We start from the raw sequence: 19,407 nt of genomic DNA on the forward strand, positions 1-19,407 counted from the left end.
ACATCACGTTTGCTAATTTAGTTTGTGTGTTTTCAAGAGAATAACCATTAATTGTGGATCTTGAGCTTTACACCCTTAACACGTTACGCAGTTTTCTCATCATCGCTACTGGCAACCAACCAAGAAACCAACGCAATCCAAAGCAGGTTCGGGTCGCCGGTGCCGCAGCGTGAACCGATCATGTTAAAGAACTTCATCAGAATAATGGCCCAGATCCACCAAATCATGCATCGCTGCACCACTTTTTATTGACAGACCATAGGATCCAATTGTGCCACATGACTTTTTAAACACTTTTCATGCACTTAAGAAGATGGAAAAGCCAGCCTCTATGCGGATGGGCTGTAAATGACGTTTTTAAGTCAAACACACTGGTAATGAATCATTTATTTTAAATGTTTTTTAAATATTGACATGAGTTTTTGGGGGGTTTTCAGTGGGGAGCGTGTATCTGTTTATTTTTAAGTGGTGTTCCAGTCAGAACGCCAAATGTTTGAATGTATTTTTTTTTTCCCAAAGCTCTGGTGGATGTCACCGTTGTCAACTTCTTACACTTTTGTACGTCTCAGAGAAGATGTTTGACACTTTGCACAAATAAAGTAGCCAATTCTATAATAACGGACTGTTGTTTTAGTCAGTAAAATCATCTGGTTAATTTCATTCCACTTAGGAGTATATCAGGGGTCTGGTGGCACAGAGCAGGCTCTGCACTGTGTGCACAAACAGATGAGGTGATTCTCTGGTCCTGGCGATGCCGGCAGCACTCATGCTGTCCTGGAGCATGTGGATGAAAGTGGAGTGAACTTCGCTCTCGGGGTAATGGTCTGTAGAGAAAGCCTCGCTCCTCTCTGTGACTTCCAGCTTCTGACTCCTCTGAGCTCCCAGTAGGTAGAGACTCCATGAGTCCTCAGGCACCGGGTCTGGGTCCTGGTGCTCGCATGCCTGGTAGAGGAGAGCTATTAATATGTTGGCAGAACCAAGTTTAAAATATTTTTCATCTCTGGTTTGAACCCAGTCTTACTCAGGAGGTGGCCCATTCCACAATGGGAGCAAAAAGGACACTAAATTGAAAGTTATATTTGTGTAAATACCTGCATTACCAGGCTCTCTGCACCACATTCAGCATTCCACTTGCTCCATGAGAAGGCACAATCGGAGGCAAAGAGGGCCATCTGCTGATAGGCAGCGTGTTCCGAGAATGGGTCCTGGAAAGGAGGCAAATGTCACTGGAAAACTACAATTAAATGCTAGCGTCTCTGCAGAGTGGGGAAGTTGAAGTTCCTACAACTTCTGGAAGTCATGCCGGAATGTACGTTTCAGATTTCACAAAGAAAACGTGTGCTGTTTCCAGAGCGACATGCCATGCATAAAAGGTTTACTAAAAAACAAGATGTTATGCATTTATTAACCTGACAATACTTAAGTTAAGGCCATATTTTTCGTGTTTAGGATGTGCAGCAACTACCAAATGTCAAATCTGGGTTACATCTAGTTTACTGCTCTTTCCCCCAAAAGGCAAGCGGTAATGAAAACCTTCTTGATGGCGCCGACGTGTTTGTCTGTGTGCTCATTCACAAAGATGTTGATCCCGGCGTTGAGCATGGCTGTCTGCAGGGCGGGGCCGCTCATCCACTTCCCTAAGAGGTGGGAGAGACCGTTCTCCTGCTCCGACAGCAACATGCACTGATTTCCCTGTTGATCGCGCGGATGCAAATGATCTTCCAGGCTGTATCTCACTATTCAGCCGTTTCACTGACGGTGTTCTTCAGTCTCTCACCTGGATTGTGATGCTAACGCTAATCAGAGCCCCGCTGACGGTGAAAAGAGCCGAGTTTTCACCAAGTGGCCTGAGCTCCCAGCTTCGGAGGGGAAGGTTGGCATAAGTTTCCTGCATCGCCACAAAGGCTTGGAAGGAGTCCATCTTTAACAAGAGCTTGGCGTCCGTCTCCTCGTAAGAGATATCGGTGATTCCATCCATCCTCCACCGCTTCCCTGGACACAAATTTAAATGTCAGTTTTTGCGTCCTTCCCGATTTAGCCTGCGTTTTTTTTTTTTGTACACCTTGACCTGCTGGAGTTGTACCTGCAGCGTCCCAGCGAGCCACTTGGGGCGTTTTCAAGAACACGACAGAGTCGGGCAGTGTCACGGAGACGCCAACGGGGACGCAGGTAAAGCCTTGACTGTCATCCGGGTTCTGCGTTTCCACAGGATAGGTGAACGCATGTAGGCCGTCGTCTAACAGCTGTTAGGAGGCGGAGGGTGAGCTGCGCTTCATTTATTGGGCTTTGGTGCAGACATCAAAGCAATGAGACCTGCTTACCTGTCTGCTTTCCCAGCCTTTCACATGGTGGGCTTGTGGTGGGAGGATAAACGCGTCATAGAAGAAAACCCCACACAGAGGTGTGTACCGGGTCAAATCCACAACCTGGACACCTTCGTCCCCGGGCAGCTGCACGCATGACGTGGAGTCCAACTCGGCTGGAGAGCGAGAAGCACGGAAAACCGACGAGCTGTTCAACAGCTTGACATCCGGCAATGTTTTTATTCTACCGCTAGTATTAACTGGTTTAGATAAACAGTGTTACATTAGAAGCTTAGATTTACTTGTTGCACGACGTTAGGCCGTGTATCAAAAGACCTGTCAATCATCTGGAGTGACTCCGGCATGTCTTACCTCCCAGTGCCTCTATCTGGGTCTGTACTTGGGTCTGCTGGGCACTGGTTCTGCTTGTCTGTCTACTGGCTGCACGCTGACATGCAGGTAGAAAGAATGGAAACACCACGGTGAAGTGAATGACCCAAACCGGGGAAGCCTCTCTTTCGCCTCACCTCCCGCGTTTCGGAATCTTGGATGGATTGCGTCTCCTCTTCAGTTATCTGCGGCCGTGACTCGTCTTCATTCGCCTCCCCGTCTCCTCCTTCCTCCCTCTGCTCAGATGCGTCTCCTGGAGCGGCAAGAAACCTGAGAAGTAGGAACGACATGCAGCATTACTGTCGCGTTTGCAGTGTTTTGCAGGGCCCGGTACCTTTGGCTGGGCGCGTGGATTCTCAGGTGAGTCATTCTGGACAGCGAGGACAGGTGGTCGTAACGCGTGTGGAGGATCCGCACGGCGATATCTCTCGATGCCAGCTGTTTGGGAAGCTCAAAGCCCAGGCCCACTTCTTCAAAGTTCAAACCATTAAACCTGAATGGAGCCATTGGAGACAAAGACAAATAGTAAAAGTGTAAAAGTTCTACAAATGGAGCTTCTTGTTCCCAGGACTGATTATAGCATAATATTTATCTGACAATATAATACTTAAAATCAACAAAAAATGAGTTTCTTACAGGCAATTTAAAGAGCCAGGACAAAGTGTTTGTACATTCAAAATCCAGTTTTTGTATTTGGTATTTCTTTTCTACTTTCAAGTACAACTGAAACATACTCTTTGGTCTGTTGATGCTTGCCCAACCCTCACTCTTTCTTTGTCACTCTAACCAACCTCGGGTTCTTACAGATGTTGGCCCAAAGACACATTGTGATGTTGTCTCCGTTGATGACAACCTGCATGTTGCCTGTATTCGTGTCGGCGCTTTCACTGGCTCTCTGCGGACAGTGAGACACACAAACTGTTATAGCAGATGATCCACACGTTGCCTTGGACTCGACGCTGAAGCACGAACGTGACTGCGACTCCCGTACCTTCAGGATCTCCTCGGTGATGACGTGGTGTTTGTGCTGGATCAGCTCCTGCAGCTGGATGATAGCCTCTTGGTATTTCTGAGCCTCTTGTGGAACTGTTGCGTCTCTGAGCAGAACTTCGAGCTCCTCAATCAGCTGCAACAAGGACAATATTTCACTTCTCGTCCCTCACTAGGGGATAGTTGCCTGCGCCAAGATGGTTATATCTTCACCAGTATCTCTTCGTTTGTAGAATTGTGTACATTTTGGTGCAGCTCCAGGATCATTTTAGATTTTTTTTTATAATTTTGAGTTAGAGCATTTAAAAAATAAAATATTCTGCAATGCAGTAACGTTGCTGGGCTTTTCTCAAACTGGCCTGGATCTCTATTTTGTATTTAAGACAATTAGCATAAATTATATTATCAAATAATTATCCCAAAATAACCTTGTGACGTTACTTCCTTGGGGAAATAATCAGCTGAATTTTTTTTATAAATGATGACAATATAAACTTAATAAAAACAACAATTTTATTCCCAGTAAAGACACGTTCCCACCTAGACATTAAACACGCACCTGTAGGGCGATGTTACACTGCTTGAGCACGAGTGTGTGGTCGACCTCTGGGTCATCTCTCCATAAGGTGATGAATGTGTTTATATCCCGCTGCACTGCTGGGTCGGGGGAACCATCACACCGCATATATCTCTCCCACTGGACACAGAAAAACGTTTGGGACAGAGGATCTGATCCACTTCAGCTCACTTCCTCCAGTCCTGACACACAGTGCTCCAACAGTGGCGGAGCCAGAGGGGTGGCCCGGGTGGCACCCCGCTGAAAATATTCCTCTATCGGAGTGAGACAAACGTTTCTGAAAAAGGTTTTATGTAGAAACGTCTCAAAGCATTGCTTCCATGAGTTTATGGTATTTATTATTGTGGCGTTAAATAGACTTTAATGTTATTTAATTTGGTCATTCTAAAAATTGGCTGTTTTAGTCGTTGTTTTGTGTATAAGTACACTCATGGTACAAACACACTACATGGGATTGCGCCAGGCTTTCCTCAATAGGGACAGAAGAATGAAGAGAAAGTGTGATATATTTAAAATTAAATTTAAAAAAAAGATTATAAAGAAGCAACAATCAGGTGCGGATCAGGACACAACAGATCCCATCCCCATGCGTTTTTTTTAATGTGTTAATGTGACCTTGACATGGAAGAAGGTCACAAAGGCTGTGTTCAAGGGCTTGTTGTGATAAGTGCTTTCTGTTTACATCTCATTTTGTTTAATAATGGACTTCATTTGTTCATAGAGCAGCCTGAGTTCTTGTTTTGTAGCTGCAAAGTGCACTTTGTTGTACATGCTTTGTAAAATATACAATTATGTACATTTTGTTATATAAACTATTTTCATATATTCTGAATACTTCGAAATTTTAGTCACTTTGTATGTGGCCCCCTCAAAACAATCCCTTGCCACCCTTTGGCCACCCCTTTTTAAAATGTCTAGCTCCGCCACTGTGCTCCAATATGTTGGTCTGGATGCAGCTAAGAATTAGCATGAGAATGACTGACTTCCTAGAGTTAGTAGCTTTAAAGAATTCCGAAAACCATTTTAAAAGAGCAGATTCAACATTTTGTATCAGAATAGAATATCTCAAAACTGTGACGTGTGTGTTGAATCAACAATACATTATTGTTTATTGATACGAGTCCTGACTGTGTGTCCGACCTCTCACACCTAACGCACCTTGGCCATCTCTGCAGCCTCCGTCTTCCATCGCGTCACCGCGGCGTGATTCTGCTCCAGCAGGGATTGAAGTTCGTTCAGCTCACCTTCTCGGCGCTCTCGGTCCTGTCAGCAGAAGACATTAAAGACCATTAAAGACCATGAAAGAGTGTCGAAGCTCAATAGAGCAGCGATCATCAATTTACAGAAAGAGATGGCCATTTTAGCAGATGCTGATCAGGTTGTTATGCTGACTGTGCTTTATTACTATTAATGTTGAACATGGCGTTACGTTCAGAGGGCACGCCGTACCTTTATTGCAAGTAGCTCGAGCTCTCTCTCCTTTTTCTCTCTGTGCAATCTTTCTTGCTCTTCTTTCTCAGCTTGCAGTCGTGCTTCCTCTATAAGAAAAAAAAAGCAGAATGTGTCAGGAATTTGTAGGATTCTCTTCATTTCTAAATGGTGATAAATATTCAAGTTAGATTATAAAACGGATGAATTACCTTCCTCTCGCAGCCTCCTCTCCTCTTCCTCTTTCTGCCTTTTTTCCTTCTGAGCTTTGCTCGTCTTAGTTTTTTTTTTGGACGACTTTAAATCCGCAAAAAAAAAAAAAAAAAACATTTATTTCCAGCAAAGCTAATTCAATGCTACCTAAAAAGGTATAGCACTAAAGACAGTAACTGGAATGTGTATAACTTTAACTACATTTTGAACTAATGTTGTGAATGCACTGACTGACCTTTGCTCCTACCTTTCCTTTCTTGGGTGGCTATTATTCACAGGAGGAAACACACAGAAAGATTAACAACACAGAAATATATATTTAAAAAAAAGAGAAGAGGTCGGATAAAAGAGAGCATTAAAATGTTCAAATACAAGTTAATAGTTACTGACTATAATTTATTACTAATAAATCTGATTCGCGTTTCCCTTTTGAACATGAGAGGATTAAACTGAGACAATTAAATCCAGAAAAAGACGAAAACTCACCATGTTTCCTCTTTTAATTCGGTAGAGTCCAAGTAACCATAGAAACCTTGCGCATGCGTAATTGTCATTTCCTGTTTGCGACAACGAAACGACGTACGGCCAGCTGTGTTTGTTTACTGTTGGTGTTTCTGACCTCGTAGTTTTCTCTTTTAAATAACGCGTGTAAGTATGAATATAATTATTTATTGTTGATGTTCGTAGCGTTTGTAATAAATGACAACAACCATGCTAGCTAGCGTGGTTTGATAAAGTGGCCGCTATGTTTGTCTTTGCGACACAACCAAAAACGACATACTTAACGCTTGCTTAATTTGTCTCTACAACATAAAGCACGTAACTATTAATTTACTATTTTTGTTTGTTTGTTTGTGACATCTGTGATGAGTTCCAACAGCAATGCTAGCTAGCTTATTCGTGGCGTTAAAATGTTACAGTAAATTGATTAACGTTGTTTTTTGATTGGCTGCTCTCTCCTTCAAGTCATGGCAAATATATTTGCGCATGTTGTTATTATCATTTCCTTCAATGACTAAGTCGTTATTTGTCTCTAGAAACGTGTCCGCCATGGCCAATCCTGCAAAGAGTGAGGTTATCAGGCTTTACAAAACGGTAAGTGACACAAACAAAATGTCTGTGAATATCCAGTGATGCTAAAATGACATTTTCCTCTTCCCCCCCCCCCCCCCCCCTGAAGCTGCTCTATATCGGCCGTGATTACCCCAAGGGATCAGCTTACTTCAGAGAGCGTTTGAAGGCGGCTTTCATAAAGAATAGGGACGAGACTGACCCTGAGAAGATCAAACATCTGGTCGCCCGTGGCGACTTTGTCATCAAGGAACTGGAGGCGCTCTATTTCCTCAGAAAATACCGAGCCATGAAAAAGAGGTATTATGAACAAGAAGAATGATTGCCGTCAAACGAAGGACACTGAGGAGAGTCGTGTTTATTTCATCAGATTATTATGGAGCTTTGTTTGTGACCTCGCCCCACAGCGGAACACATCTGTCTGTGGACAGGGACAGAAAATGATGAATTAATCTGGGGACTTTGACAAGAGAGTCCAAAAGTTCTGCTAAATTGTAAATTTACATAAAGGTTTTCTGTGTCACCCCTGACCTTGAAAGCAAAAGAAAAGTCATTTTTAGTAGGCCTGAACTATTTTAAGAAGTTTAAGATGCTGTTCTTTGGAGCATTTAATTAAACTAAAAGCTTTCACTCCAGAGGAGAAAGAGTGAGACATAAGCTGGAAAGAAGTACATTTAGCCAATAAACCTAAAATTGGTACTGAGTATTTTTTTCCTGGGCTGTATTTTAATATAGCTTCTTGCTATATTGCATATCCTTGATCAAAGAATAATCTAATGTATGTTCTGATATTGATGTTCAGATTTTAGGTTCTTAAACAAGACCGTTGCGGAAGTTTAGTTATCAATAAAATGCATTTTAGTGTTTATATACAGACATGAATGCCTTTCTTGATATGTGAGTTAATAAAAATGTAATTGTATGTTTTGAAATATAAACAGTACTCTTCATATTTCAACAGGCATTAAACCTCAGGCATTCTAAACAGGCTGCGTGTGACTAACCAGCTTTTCAACTAATAGCTGGTGTAGAATTTTCTATTTTCACTCCTTTAATAGTCAGATGGTGCTGTTGGTTTGACAAGCAGACAGGTGAAAGAGAGACAGTCCCCTTTATTGTTATTTTATTTAGGGAGGCTTGTTCCGTTTTATTCTTAGGACAGCTGAAGATGTGAGAGGAAACGAGGAGAGAGTAGAAGTTGGAGCTATTCTGTGGGAATTTGACCTTTAGGCCTCCAGGTCTGGGGGTAGACTAAATAAGGACAGCAAGAATGAAGATGTAAGGGAAACAAATTTCTATTTCAGATCAAAGTATGATCATTGAGAAAATAATATTTTAGTGTTTATTTTTGAATAGAGATGCACATGTGAATCTGTGATTTCTTGGCACTTAATAAATGACAGAAAATTGTTTTCTATCATTCAAATGTTTGAAATATTTTAAATTTCAATATTGATAAGTTCAATATTTTCCATGTAATCAATAGCCAATTTGAATATTGATATTTAATGACAGACTAAATTTTTCATGCTGAAGTTATATTTATTAAATCCATCTCGGCGTTACACAAATCAGGATGTTCAACTCCAACTCTCTTCTGTCTGCTCTCTGTCACCTTTGACCTTCCTTGTCTCCTCGTGACCTGACCGGAGAAAAGCACAAAACAGAAGTCAGTAGCTGTCGTCAGTCTGCAGCGTCTGACATCGTTTCTCTGCAGGCAGCACTTACTCTGTCTTTGATGAACATGAACATGTAATAAAAAGTTGTGTCTTCTTTCATTAGTCTAAGCCTTGATTCCACTCTGGACCTCCAGCCCCCTGGAAGATATACAACAGGATCAATAATGTTCATTTGTGGCATGTAAACAGCACTAACAAAATTTGTTGTTTCACCTGTAAGCAAGCTGACCACAAGTCCAACAATGAGAGCTGTCAGAGTTCCAATAGGACCAAAGTAGAGATAGGAAGGAGACTGCCAGGTATCTGCCAGCAGGTGCCTGATGGTAGAAGACGTAAATAAGTAATAGCAATCTATCATCTATCTGTCTGTCTGTCTAAAAAACTCGTCATCCATTGTGAGGAGCTTTCTTGTCTTCATATTTATCTCCGTTGGTTGGGCAGCATATGATCCCAGTGTGATGACTGGTGGTGAGTACACGGTAGTGTTGTAGTTCTCGAGGGGGTCCGCTCTCTGCTCAGACACCCCTGTATGTTATTGTGAATTTTTATAAACAAAATGTATCATGGCTTGTCAGGACAATTCAGTTTTAATAAATATGATTGCGTAATTTGTAGAAGTGTAAGAACAAATTTGCTTAGATTTGAGATTTGTTTCATTTTGCAATCTAGACAACTGTCAATTCACCAGTGTTCCCCAAGATTGAGGTATGAAACTGACTGAGACAGTCATGGTATTTATCAATTATGTATTATACTTGTACTGGTATTTTACATATTGGATTAGGATTTTTATATATATTCTAATTTCTAAGTAGCCTATGCATGTGTTCCTGTAGCAAAATTATGTATTGCTAGAATATAGAATCTGCAGAATTACTCAGGTCATTTTGTCACACATTGTCCTGCCTGTTGCGTTCATAATAATTTGATCCAGCCAGATACAGACTTACTCGCCGTCACTGTTCTGCACTGGGGATGTGATGATGGACGTTGATGTTGTTGGCAGAACAGTGGAGGTCCAGTTGAAGCTGTCTGTGATATTGAAACCACAGCCCTCAGTGGTCAGTGGCAAAGGTCGGGTCATTGCAGGAGGAGGGGGGTGTATGATGCCTCCAATACTGACACAGAAGGAGGCAGCCAGCCCCATCAAAAGACCTGACAACGCTCCCTGTGGACAAAACTGCACATTAAATTTCATGTAACGCCTCTCGTTCAAAACAGGTGAACAGATGTTTTGGGGTTGATAAGGATGCAAAATCACCATAATAGTGTAGAAACATGGGGAAAGTGAGTTTTTAATATGTCTTCTTTAAGGTAAAAAAAACTTTCAGTGCAGGAAGTACTTACTTTGGAATTGACAAATTGACAGAGGATTCCCAAAATGAATATGCCCAGTAAAGGACCTCCAGTAGCGCTAGTGATGACAACGCTTGCCTGTTTGAAAAGAGATCATCAAATCAACATTTCAAAATGAGCATACCTCTACTACATAAATACATGGAAAAAATATATAAGTATTTCTTATAAGCTCTAAAATATTTTTGTCTATTTACGTAGTAGAGGTATGTCGGTATATAAATTGACCAATTTGTCAAAACAATCAGGGATAACTATAATATAATTCTTTTTTTCAATCCCCCCCCCCCCCCCCCCAAATGTCCTGAAGCATATGTGGTTCGTATTTGTGTCTATTAAAGAATTGTGATACAAATATAATCACAAATCATCTCTACCTGCATCATTGTTCCCATGGCTGAAGCCATTCCAGCCATGGCGATACATACAATCCCAAAAAAGCAGGCTGGAAGCAAATCACATTAGAAACATGTATTTTAGTTCTGCACATTTTCACAGCTACTGAGTTACAGCCTCAGTCACACACCCATGCTGATCCACTCACTCAGTCCTTTGGACAGCCAGAACAGATGTTTCTCAGACATGTTACTGTATGGTTTGATCAGGTCCTCCAGTGTCACCGCAGCCAGTGCATTGATGCTGGTCGACACTGTGCTGCGATTAAATAACAACAAAATTACAACATGACAGGCAAGAACCATCATATATATGCAAGCTTTTATGGATACAGTTCATTTGCAGTGCTGGACATCAACAATTAGTTGATGTACAATATTCTTCTTTGCACAGTCTGCATTAGTGATCATCACAGTTGTCGTCATGATACAATTTAAAATGTTGAGTGTGGTCATTGGATCATGATCTCTGTCTTGGGTTAGGGCCTTGACGGCTTGTGCGTTCCAGTGACCCTGAGAAGTGCTACCGTTGGGAGCCTGCTCCAGGTAGGGTCACCCTTTGTCTCCAGGGTATGTTCCAGACAAACAAAGACCCCAGCATGTCGGTACGCTGTGACATGGCAGCCCCACCAACCGACTATCGTCCGGAGGGCTAACCCCCCCCCCAGGAGAAACATTTTTGCTACAAAACTGACCAGAGAGAGAAGCCAGTGTGGGTCCCCGGAGTGTCCTCCGGCAGCTACCACCTGACTGAACTGGAGTATGCTGACAACACCATCTTGCTCGGCACATCCTATAGCCAGTTGAGAGATGCTCTGGGCATATACTGAGCTGGACAAAAACCAAGTTCATGTATGTCGGTGACGGAGCGGATCCACCTCCCCTGCAGCTTGGCAAAGACATTATAGAACCCGTCAAGAGCTTTGTGTATCTGGGGGGTCCATTGTGACAGACAACGGGGACCTAAAACCAGAAATTATTCACAGAAGAGCCCTGGCAGCCTCAGCTCTGTCGTCTCTCCGGAAACCACTCCGTCGAGACCAGACCGTATCACGCACGACAAAGTTCCGGATCTACAACTCTGCCGTACTCTCCATCCTGCTCTATGACTCAGAAACATGGCCTTTAAGCAAGACTTTGGCCGCCAGAATAGATGGCTTTGATAGCAGGGCTCTCAGAACCATCGAAAACATCAGCTGGAGGACGTAGAGCAGTTGGCACAAGGCCGCCAGCGCTGGAATAAACTAGTTCATCTGGTCGGCTCAACGCACAGGACGTCCCTTCCCTTGCAGGAGTCCGGATGATGATGATTGTCATTGGATCTATGGTTTGGGGTAACTTTCATGAACATGAACCTTAGTGTGCCGCTACATACGGCTGCAAAAAATAGTCCAGGAAGGCCAGGATAGTCGGTCAAGATGTCCATCACCAAATACGGCATCAACTGGGAAGAGCATTTCAGACATTAGTAATTATGACATGGAATCTTATGAAGTGACATGATAACATTAATATTGTTATTCAAATTATCTATTTGTATATAAAGATATACAAGCTAGCGTAACAACCACAAGCCTTTATACTATGCATCTTGTTTTATACCTGATCAAGAGTAGTGACCTGTCCAGATGTCCATGGGTCACAGTTCTTATAGAATGAGAAGAGGCACATTCCGGCAAACACCGTGGACACCAGGAAAGTGCACAGACCTAACATACAGATGTACAGAGCTCTGGAAAAAAAAAAACAATGAAACTCTATACTAAATAAAGGTAAAACACATGGACACAAACTTTCATGTATTGGGATTGGGAAGCGTGACAGACAATACTCTCTATAAACACTGATATATTTCACTATCGCCCGAGTTTGTGTTCATTTTCGGTCTTGGTTTTTCAAATTTGGGATTACATGTTGCTACTGTATATATAAATCCCCCCCCCCCTGGTAGGCCACACATCTTGCCATTCTCAAGTTGGCAACCCTGCACGCAGCACTACGGACTCTGGGCAGCAGCAAAGATTTATTTTTGTTATTGTTACACTGCAAGCACGCAGCGAAATTATCTTTACACCCTACTCCTAGTTAGTACAACAGGCCCCTTGAAACAACCACACACATGCAGCGGGCCCTAGCATGCGGAGAGGGAATAGGTTGAAGTGTGACTCACATTCTGGCATGAGTGAGGCTTTTGCAGGAGATATATCTCTGCACCTGGGATTGGGTAATCCCGTTGATACTAGTCCAGCCCAACGTTGACCCAATGGCCATGGTCCAAAACGTGTGTCTCCTCAGAGGGTTTGTATCAAAACTGGTGAAACACAAAGATCCAGGTCACATTTATTTATTCGTTCATGATTTTATTCATAGCAATTTAAACAAACCAGTTTTTTCAAAAGTGCGACACAAGTGACGACCTCAATTGTCTCGTCTACATATTTGAGCAAAAAGATTTAATGGTAAAATAGAAAAGCACTGAGAGAGGGCAGACCTCCACCAAGCAGCTCATGAAAAATAGCCTTTTGGCTAATTCTGGCACATTTACATAAATGTTTATTAATGTGCACTCTCCCTGTTAAATAAATATAAAAAATAGATAAATCGGAGTTGATTTTTAACAGATTTTTGAATCAGTAAATGGGGTTTTCAATGTTAAAATTCAATATATTTTTTCCTGCTAACAGACAGACAAACAGACCAATGCTGGTCATTGCATAACCTTCACCTCGGCGGAGGTAATACATATTAACACAGTACTTAAGTACTACCCTATCGATCTCCTCTCTTTCTCTTTCTCTACCCAACCGGTCAGACAGATGGCCGTCCACCAAGAGCCTTAGGTTCTGTCCAAGGTTTCTGCCTGTTAAAGGGAAGTTTTTCCTTGCATCCATTGCCAAAGTTCTTGCTCTTGTGGGTCAATTTGGGTTATGTCTTTATCTGCAGGTCTTTCCCTGATACACCTTTAAAGTGCCTTGAGAACTTTCTGTTGTGATCTGGCACTCTATAAATGAAATGCAATTGATTTGAATTAAACCATACATACACATTGATGCTTCTTAAAGATACAAATCATTCATTCATCATTTAAGATACAAGCAAACTACTGCATTGATTAGTAGTTCTCTCTCTCAACCACTGGTGTTTCATACTCACTCCAAAAAGTTGAGTCTTCCTCCTTGTTGTGAGTCAGAAATGATGGTGGAGAGGCCGCCTTGTAAGATGACAGACTTAATGACGACTGCCAGAAAACCTGAAAGCATTATTCCGATCTAGGAAATAAAATGAGACACCTTTGGTTTGGAAAGCACCTAAGTCTTGAAAATAAAGGTTATATTTTATTGTAACGTTATTGGATTTAAATGATTTTTACTTTGATTTTATGTGCTAAATAGGATTATGATTGGCACTAGTGAAACAGTGTGCTTTTTCTTTTGGTTGGCTATGCTATCGAGGAAGAATTGCATACATTCTGTGACATGTATTTCTTTCTGGGTGTTTTTGTTGTTGTTGTTCAGAGCGAGATCTACCTGGAACACATCAGTCCACACCACTGCTTTCAGTCCACCCTGTAGGGATATAGATCTTAATCAGATGTTACAGTTATTTCATTCCTCCATACCTCTGTGGATAAAACCAATCAAATGTATTTAAATATATTGTTGTCCATGGCGAGTGTTGGGAAAGTAACTAAAGTAAATAAAAATAATAATAACTTTTTCCCAGTAATGAGTAGTGTAACAAATTACTTTTATATTTTGAGCAATATTATATTTACTTTTTTTCAAAAGTAATATTTTGCTATTTTCTATCCGACTGGATACAGAAACAATTCGTCCTCGTCTGTTTTTAAGGTAGGTGGCGTAAACTCGATCCATTTCGTTTGGGGTTCTTTCTGAGCTTGTTTTCTGCTTTAATAAACAACTGAAGTTCGTTATCAGTTTTAGCCCAGATGTGGTTTCATTTAGTCAGAAATGTTTGAATTCCTACAAAGTAAAAGTCTTTGTGTTCATTTAATTCAAATGATGGTCCAAATTGACTCAGATGGACTCATCGTGTCATTTTTGGGGAGAAAGGATGCAATTATTGAGGGCAAGAAGGAAAAAAGTAACTTAAAGTAATAAATAACCAGTTACATTTGTCAGGGAGTAAAGTAATTACTTTTTCCAGCAAGTAACGAGTAAAAAGTAATATATTACAGATCTTGAGTAACTTGCCCAACACTGTCCATGGTGAAACTCATCTATGCAGTATTATGTTTATATTTAAATACTAACCAATGTGCAGTACAGAGTACACACAATGCCTGTTAAAATTATTCCACCCCACAGATCTATATCAGCAACTGTGGAGAGAGAGACAAAGGATTCCAAACAGCAGTCTCAAATAACACACTGAGAGATATTAGTAGTATTCTGATGTTGGTAATAATTTGTGGACTGAAAACAACATACTTTGACTTAAAGCAAGGGCTGGACCATAGATCACAATTCCAGTGTAGAGCATCTGTGTTAGAAAGAGAAATGTAACGCAGGTCTACATCAATTACCCTCGTGTGTTAGATTTGATGATTTAGCCTCATTAGTAAACGTCTGTATGTATTGTGATGTTCTCACTCACTGTCTGAAAAATGAAGATCACAGTTCCTAGGAGGCGGGTCGCTCTGTTGAAACGCAGCTCCAGATACTTCGTATTGACATGACAGAAGAGACAGTGCTTTCACTTGTAAATGAATGTAGTACAGTTATTTATTTACAGTAAAGTATCATTCTACGTCAGACAGGTCAAACACTCTAATCATATAATAGGATTCCACTGCTGCAAGATCAGGAGCTGTGATGATGCAATGCAATAAATTAAAGCAAATTTAAAATGGAATTAGAGCAGAATCAGAATCAGAAAAAACTTTGTGAGGGGCAATTTGTTGCACAGCCAGCAGAGACACACAGCAATTCAGTCAACACACAATTAAAACATAAAAAGTGCACAAGTGGAATAGACGCTGATCATAACAAGCTGTTGAGAAAAACAATAGATGCAGGAAGAAATTAATTTTGGAATCCATTTGTCCTGCACTTTGGTATCATGTACCGACGACCGGAAGGCAGCAGCCTGTATTCAGGGGTTTTTAATCTTGGGCACTGGCACAATTATGGAGTCTTTCCAAAGAAGAGGGACCCTACACGGCTGCAGAGAGTTCCTGAAAATAAAAGTGAAGATGCCTGCACAGCTCTTCAGCAGTCTGCCCCCAATGTCGTCCGGCCCGGGACCTTTCCTCTCCTTCACCCCTTTAAAACGTTTACAAACAACGTCCCTATTTATAACCACCAACATCTCCATCTGTGCAGGGGGAGCATCCCTGTATGCCAACAACTCATTACTAAAATCACCAGCAATAAAATCGTTATAAAACCAGTATTTAATCAGACAGACCAGCAAGGGAAACAGGATTCCTGGTAGAGCGCATGCCCATAATAGATTTAACACCCTCCCATGCAGGCCGAGAATTAACCGACATTAACAGGGTTTGTACCTGGTTTTTATATGCTACTTTTGCACGTTTAAACTGTTAACCAGCATTTACATTATTTGGGCTCACTTTTGTACGGATAATAGCAGCGCAGAAATATCCCATAGAGGATGAAACAGAACATCAACTGACACGACACTCATTTTTGTCAGTTCTTATTATGGGTCAAAACAATTGCTCAATGGTAAATGTCAGTAGTTCTATTTCATGATATATGTAATATCATAAAATGCACATAAACATATATACATACCTCATAGGTGCTGGTAATGGCCAACCTGTAGAAGACTGGGAGTAAGACTTCAGACACCACCACCGTCGACAGTGCTTGGCCCAAACCAAAAAATACAAAGATGGCTCCATAACGATACACCTACAAAATGGAAGATGGCTAATCAATTCAAATCTGCATCATCTGGAAGAGATCAAATAGCATGTCGTGATGGGTTAACGTTTTTGCATTCAAATTTTGATATAAAGAACTGTATCAACCTTACCTCGGCTGGGCTGGACAGCACTGTGATGGAAGACATGAAGCTGGCAATCAAAGATATAGAAACGGGCAAGGCTGTCAGTGTTCGACCCCCCGTTAGGAAGTCTCTGGAGCTTTCTTGGCGCCTGTCGGCCCATGCAAAGTAGACCCCGATGGAGGTGGACACCACCAGCATGAGGGCAAACACCAGGTAGTCGGCTGCAACAAGGGAGCCGGTTACAAGAGAATCGCCTGACATTTTGCTTTGAGTCAGACCAAAAACGAATAAAAGCTGCTCAGTGTACAGGTTTGTACTCAGACTAAAAAAAAAAACAAAGAGAGAGAGATGGCTAACTGAAATCCAGGCAAATCATCATCTAACATGACACTGAAGTGAAGAAGAATAAACAAACCTTTACCCCAAGTGACACTGCAATTCAATGCCTTACAGAAATGTTTAACCCAAAAATAAATCACTCATTTTACTGAATAGCCCTCATTATCATGCTTTGACCCACTTATACAGACTTTTTGTCCCACATTTGTCCGGTTATGATATGGTCGCCCTAAATGAGGTATGGGCGTGTGTTACCGTAGGGTGGATGTCAAGTTTCCTTTTAACTGTGCAGATCTTGAAAAAGGGCTTGATGTCCCACCCAAAAGATGACTGGGTTCTCAAACACTTCTTTTTTATCTCTTTATTAATTTGTTGTAGGAACAACGTCGCGTCGGTGAAAAACCTTTAGAAAAGGAAGAACGTAAGCAAGGGAAATACATAACTATGCGCTTAAACATCCTTAAAGTAAAGAGCCTCAAATGCATCAAATAAATGCACTTACACTTAGCCTTAAGGATATATAATTATTCTTGCTGTGTTAAATGAAGTTTGAACATATACTTGTACTTATTCAAGTACTCAGTTATCGAACAATCATTTCATCCGTCCAACATTCCCGGATACAATCAACCTGACATTCAATCAAATAAAGACCGTCTTTGCTCATGCATCTGAAAAGATCACTTTTAAGATACATCGCAGGACTATCTATTTTGCATTCTAAACAACAACATTCCACTAAAAATATTTATTGCATTTTTTTTGCCGGCGATGACGTTGGTTGGCCTTGTAAGCATGATTGGTGTGGCTCACAGTGGAATCTGCTCTTTCTCTTCTTGTGAATAACAGTCTGAATATTTACTGCATTCCAACACTGTCAAAAGTGCGTACACGTGTATATAAATTTAAAAGCTGTTTCAGCCCTAAAGTATTTGCAGGAGATATGGTGTTTCAGTCAGATAGTTACATGAAGGCTGACCGTGAGCCTCCTGAGCTGGAATGTAAATGTTATGACCAGAGAAGGGGGGGGGGGGTCAATGTAGATCCAGATCCCTCCCGTCTAACATGCTCACATGAACATATTCTCTGTATCGATTAAAAATTGCCAGTTATTAACTAGTTATCTTTTTTATGGAACAGAATCAATTGGTGTTCCATGATCAATAAAGAAGAAAACTGACGTGAAGTATCACCCCACTCTTTGCATTTTGGGTGGCTTTAATAGCCCCGATTATCTTATTAATTAGCTTTTGTGACATCCAAGTTTCATTCTTATCAAGTCTCATTTCAAACTGCTAACTCCAGAAGGCTACGTCTTTAGCTTTCTGGGGATTGTTGGCCTCTGTGATCAAACCAGAGGTGACTGAAGACTCAATGTTGGTGATCAAATGGACAAAAATATGAAGTCTGCTGTAATGGTGGTTCATACCTGCTGCTTGGAATGCAAGCTAACACGTTCGTAACAAGCTGCAATCACCAAACGTGCACAATGTCACCTTGTAAAGTATCTAGGATTTAGTTAGGGTGTATCAGCTTGGCTCAATTGACAGTTACATCTACAGAAAGTAGAAACAGCATGAATCTAGGTGTTCAACATGAATTACCAAAAAAACTCGGTCTGTCCACATATATTTCCTTCCTTAGCATCCCATCTCTGAGTTGCGTGGAGAACATTCTGTGTCTGAAGGTTTGGATTGCACTGCATGCTTTGGAACATTTTACTGCCACAGGATGTGTTTAGTGTTTCTGGCTTGTCTTGTTTCCCCCCGCAAGGCAGCATGAACCAGATCTGGTCTCATGTGAAATTCCAGAAGGTTACAAATCCATTACAATAAATCGTCTGCAGTCCCTTGAACTGACCAGATGTGTTTTTGATCATTTCTCTGGTTGACATTTTACCGCATGGAAAATATCCGTTGTTTATCTAGTCCACCGATGGCCATTAATCCATCAGCTGTAAATTTAAGGAGAGTTCTCTCAATGGTATGTGACACAGTTTCTGCTGGCTGACATGCATCAGCTGCAGACAGCATGATATTACATAGTTCACTCTGCTGGAATTTGAGCTATTTCTTATTTGCGTAATAGTAAAATACCAGAGCATACTGAAGGAAGACACAGGGTGAAGAAAGACACGAGGAAAGAGTGAATGTTCTTTATTTTTCTCGATCATTTTTAAAAACCTAACTTTTATGAACAGTTTTTATTGAGGTAGGCAGCGCTGGCCTTCAGATAAAGCCTGTCCCCTCAGATTGGGGAGTGTCAGTACTCAATCAAACTTGAACAAGTCTTGGTGATTCTTTGTTTTTGCTCTTTGTGATTTACCATGGGCCTGGGTGACTGACAACCTACACAAACATGCCAGTTAGTTTTGGACTTCCATGGATTTTGGGGACTCACAACACATACTAATGAAGAAAAAAAGAATAATGGTCATAATTGATGCAAAATAAGTAGCTTGAGTTTTGCTTTCCATGGGTCAATTTTAAATAATATACTACATTACAATTTCCAGGGAGAAGGGTCTAGGGCTGTGGAGCTTCGGCGTGTGCGCGACATACTGGCTGGGTGCAAGACTGCTCTTAGCCCGGGGAGATACCGGTGGCGCCATGACAAGGTCCTCATGGCACTGGCAGACATCTTGGAGCGAGAGAGACGGGAGGAAGTGG

The 19,407-nt window shown here is 41.4% G+C and overlaps 3 protein-coding genes across 3 annotated transcripts; 1 reads left to right on the top strand and 2 right to left on the bottom strand.

The window, feature by feature from the left end:
* Positions 1-666: 666 nt before the first annotated feature.
* On the bottom strand, positions 667-6,442 carry dnai7 (dynein axonemal intermediate chain 7). Its single transcript, XM_068755483.1, has 16 exons — positions 6,434-6,442; positions 5,901-5,985; positions 5,710-5,798; positions 5,419-5,523; positions 4,243-4,380; positions 3,685-3,819; positions 3,485-3,588; positions 3,028-3,186; positions 2,831-2,963; positions 2,676-2,751; positions 2,322-2,479; positions 2,084-2,243; positions 1,778-1,992; positions 1,534-1,692; positions 1,092-1,205; positions 667-942 (listed from the first exon to the last, which is right to left on the bottom strand). Exons 1-16 carry the CDS (start codon positions 6,440-6,442, stop codon positions 667-669), a joined length of 2,115 nt encoding a protein of 704 aa, XP_068611584.1.
* A 26-nt stretch (positions 6,443-6,468) lies between these two features.
* lyrm5a (LYR motif containing 5a) lies at positions 6,469-8,750 on the top strand. Its single transcript, XM_068755304.1, has 3 exons — positions 6,469-6,549; positions 6,939-6,996; positions 7,082-8,750. The coding sequence occupies exons 2-3, from the start codon at positions 6,952-6,954 to the stop codon at positions 7,292-7,294; spliced, it is 258 nt and encodes an 85-aa protein (XP_068611405.1). The 5' UTR covers positions 6,469-6,549; positions 6,939-6,951; the 3' UTR covers positions 7,295-8,750.
* LOC137910884 (sodium-coupled monocarboxylate transporter 1-like) lies at positions 8,486-16,660 on the bottom strand. Its single transcript, XM_068755303.1, has 17 exons — positions 16,427-16,660; positions 16,183-16,302; positions 15,020-15,085; positions 14,854-14,905; positions 14,677-14,744; positions 13,930-13,968; positions 13,556-13,671; positions 12,573-12,713; positions 12,005-12,134; positions 11,758-11,846; positions 10,552-10,661; positions 10,385-10,452; positions 9,999-10,085; positions 9,602-9,819; positions 8,865-8,968; positions 8,701-8,789; positions 8,486-8,614 (listed from the first exon to the last, which is right to left on the bottom strand). Exons 1-17 carry the CDS (start codon positions 16,658-16,660, stop codon positions 8,498-8,500), a joined length of 1,848 nt encoding a protein of 615 aa, XP_068611404.1. The 3' UTR covers positions 8,486-8,497.
* Positions 16,661-19,407: the final 2,747 nt, after the last annotated feature.

The sequence above is a fragment of the Brachionichthys hirsutus genome, chromosome 22 (assembly GCF_040956055.1).
Source record: "Brachionichthys hirsutus isolate HB-005 chromosome 22, CSIRO-AGI_Bhir_v1, whole genome shotgun sequence".
In the NCBI taxonomy this organism is placed as follows: domain Eukaryota; kingdom Metazoa; phylum Chordata; class Actinopteri; order Lophiiformes; family Brachionichthyidae; genus Brachionichthys; species Brachionichthys hirsutus.